General features: G+C 49.9%; 1 protein-coding gene across 1 annotated transcript; it reads left to right on the forward strand.

The window, feature by feature from the left end:
• The first annotated feature begins 1,113 nt into the window (after positions 1 to 1,113).
• On the forward strand, positions 1,114 to 2,626 carry LOC115825624 (chromosomal protein D1). Its single transcript, XM_030789408.1, has one exon. The coding sequence runs from the start codon at positions 1,138 to 1,140 to the stop codon at positions 2,467 to 2,469; it is 1,332 nt and encodes a 443-aa protein (XP_030645268.1). The 5' UTR covers positions 1,114 to 1,137; the 3' UTR covers positions 2,470 to 2,626.

The following is a 2,626-nucleotide window of genomic DNA, read 5'->3' on the forward strand; positions in this document are numbered from 1 at the left end:
CGGCTTTGGATTGGTCTTTCAGTGCGTTTAGCTGTTGAGGGGGTGGGTGATTTGTAAAGAAAGGAGCCATTTGATCTGGCTCTGTTCATTCTATCCACTGAAGAGCTGTTCAGAAACAGTCATTCATTTGTGAATAGCCCAACGCTGTTTCATTAGCTTTCCTGTTTTGGGAAGATATTCATTCTTCACTCCGCCCAAGCTCTCTCCTCTCCTCTGGTGCCATTTTTGGTTGGTCCAAAGACTAATTACGGTCTTTACACTGCCTACCAAAGGGTCCGGAGTCTGAAAGAGCCTGGGTAGACTTTTTGGGTAGGCTCTATCCCCATGTTTGGCTCTATACAGAGTTTCTGTCGGGATGGAAGGAAGAGGGCCATTTCTGACCAATTCTCCCTTTTGAGAAATTTTGGCACGGTTTGTGTTTGGTTCCTGACTAGGGACCTTGCTGATATGATCAAGTAATGGTTCAAATTTTTCTCAGACTTCTTGCCATGACTGCTCTTATTAATGTGTAAATGCACCTTGTTTCATTCAAAAACAGACAGATAAGGCATTTTCATAACAGAAAATAGAATATAAACTAAAAAAGTTCGTGGCAGAAAAAAGTTGGAATGAATTACTTATTGGTTTTGAAGTCTTCAGTCAAAAGTGTATCTCAAAATGTTTACTTTCAGTGGATCTTAAAGTCCTTTTTCGGATCAGGGAATGAATCAGAAATTAACCTTTGTTTTCATTAACCTGTGTGACTGGAGGGCAAGAGTGTTTTTATTTATTTTATGTTGAAATCAATTGCAACTGATATTATTGTCAATGAAGTGCAGCTATTGCATGTGGAAATATTAGTGCCAATGACAGCTACCTCTCCGCTACAACACATTATCAACCTACAATACATTATCAGCCTGCAACACATTATCAACCTACCACACATTATCAGTCTTTAATTTTTGAGCTTTCTGAATAAGTTCTGATTTTTTTTTTTTTGGTTGGAACCCGTTGTGTTGTATCTTTATATTTAGTGACCTAAATTAGCTGAAAGTGTATTTGTGTCTGTGTTTGTCTACACAGATCTGCTGTTCTCTTAGGAGAAAGTCACGGTGGAGGTCCTTGATTGACGTCTGAGTGTGAAACAGCAAGGCGATGGAGGTGGAGCAGAAAGACATTTCCGAGGATGCCCCGCCCAAGGGTAACTCGCACGCGCCCAAACGCGGTAGGGGGCGGCCCCGTGGCGCGGTAGCAAAAAAGCCCACGATTGTCATGGTGCCATACAAGCGTGCCAGGGTTTCGAAAACGGTTGACCTGTTTTCCCCCGACACGGTTCTAATGACCAAAGTTAGGAAACGCGGCCGTCCTAAGAAGAACAAAGTCCGAGGAAGGCCGAGAAAGACCCCTTTGACGCCCGAGCAGGAGGCGGAGAGGAGTCTAAAGAGGGGCCAGGTGAGGAGGCGTAAGCTGTCAAAGCCCCTTGGGAGACCCCGTATCCATCCGCGGGTAGATCCGTCAGACGTCCCCAAAGAACGGAGAGGAAGAGGGCGGCCTCGGAAATACCCGCCCAATCCGGACGTTCCTTTACAAAAGAGCTTGACTAGCGGCGGAAAGAAGGGACACCCTCCGAAGGTGGTCGACGGAGTTCCTCGAAAACGCGGGAGGCCCCTGGGATCAGTGAAAAAGAAGAGGGGCCGTCAGCCGGGTTCAGCGGCCGTCACTCAAGCCATTGACAACACCCCTCGAAAAAGGGGCCGACCCCTAGGGTCAGGGGGCCCAACAAAGGTCACAGTCCCCACGACGACAGACGGCGAACCAAGAAAAAGAGGACGTCCACGAGGCTCTGGGGCTGCACCGAAGCAAGCGCCCGTAGATGGAGTACCTCGGAAAAGGGGGAGACCCCCGGGCTCTGGTGCCTCAACAAAGGTTCCCCCCCAGACACAAAACGGCGTGCCCAGAAAGAGGGGACGGCCTCCGGGCTCAGGTAAAGCCAAGGTGGCTGTGAAGGAGCCATCTTCAGACAATGATCCTGGCAGCGCCCCCACTTCCAACGCCGAACCCCGTAAGCGGGGCCGGCCCCTCGGTTCTACCAAAGCCAAAAAGGCTGCGATGAAATTAGCTGCCTCTGCCATCACAGTGACAGAACAGACGGAGTCCGGTGACTTGCCCCCAGCCAAACGGCCCAAAGTCTCAGAGACACAGTGGACGGCGCCAGTCGAATCCCTAAGTGACAACGAGGCGGATGACGGAGACAGAGAAAGTGCCAACCATCAGCAGGCCGTGAGTCGCGGTTCCGCGGCTGTTGGAGAAGAACAGACGGGAGCCAAGGGACAAGGAGAAGCAGCCAGCACCAACAGCCAGGAGGAGGATGCCCGGATGAACGCGGCGGAGGAGGAGGAAGAGGTCCCGGTCATCAAACAGGGCGGAAGCAGCAAAAAGAGTGCCTCTTCAAGAGCATCATCAGGAAAGACCAAGTCCAGGCAGTAAGACAGAGCGGGAATGTTTTTGCTCCGGGACGGGCCGTGGTCCGTCGTTAGGGGCGTGTTAAGGGGGACAGTGCCATTTTTGGAATGTGTTTTTAACAGAATTGCTCAACTTTCATATTATTTTTTTATTCCCGTGTAAGATTTTAAGAAAGGGTATG

This window comes from Chanos chanos, chromosome 12 (genome assembly GCF_902362185.1).
Source record: "Chanos chanos chromosome 12, fChaCha1.1, whole genome shotgun sequence".
NCBI lineage: Eukaryota > Metazoa > Chordata > Actinopteri > Gonorynchiformes > Chanidae > Chanos > Chanos chanos.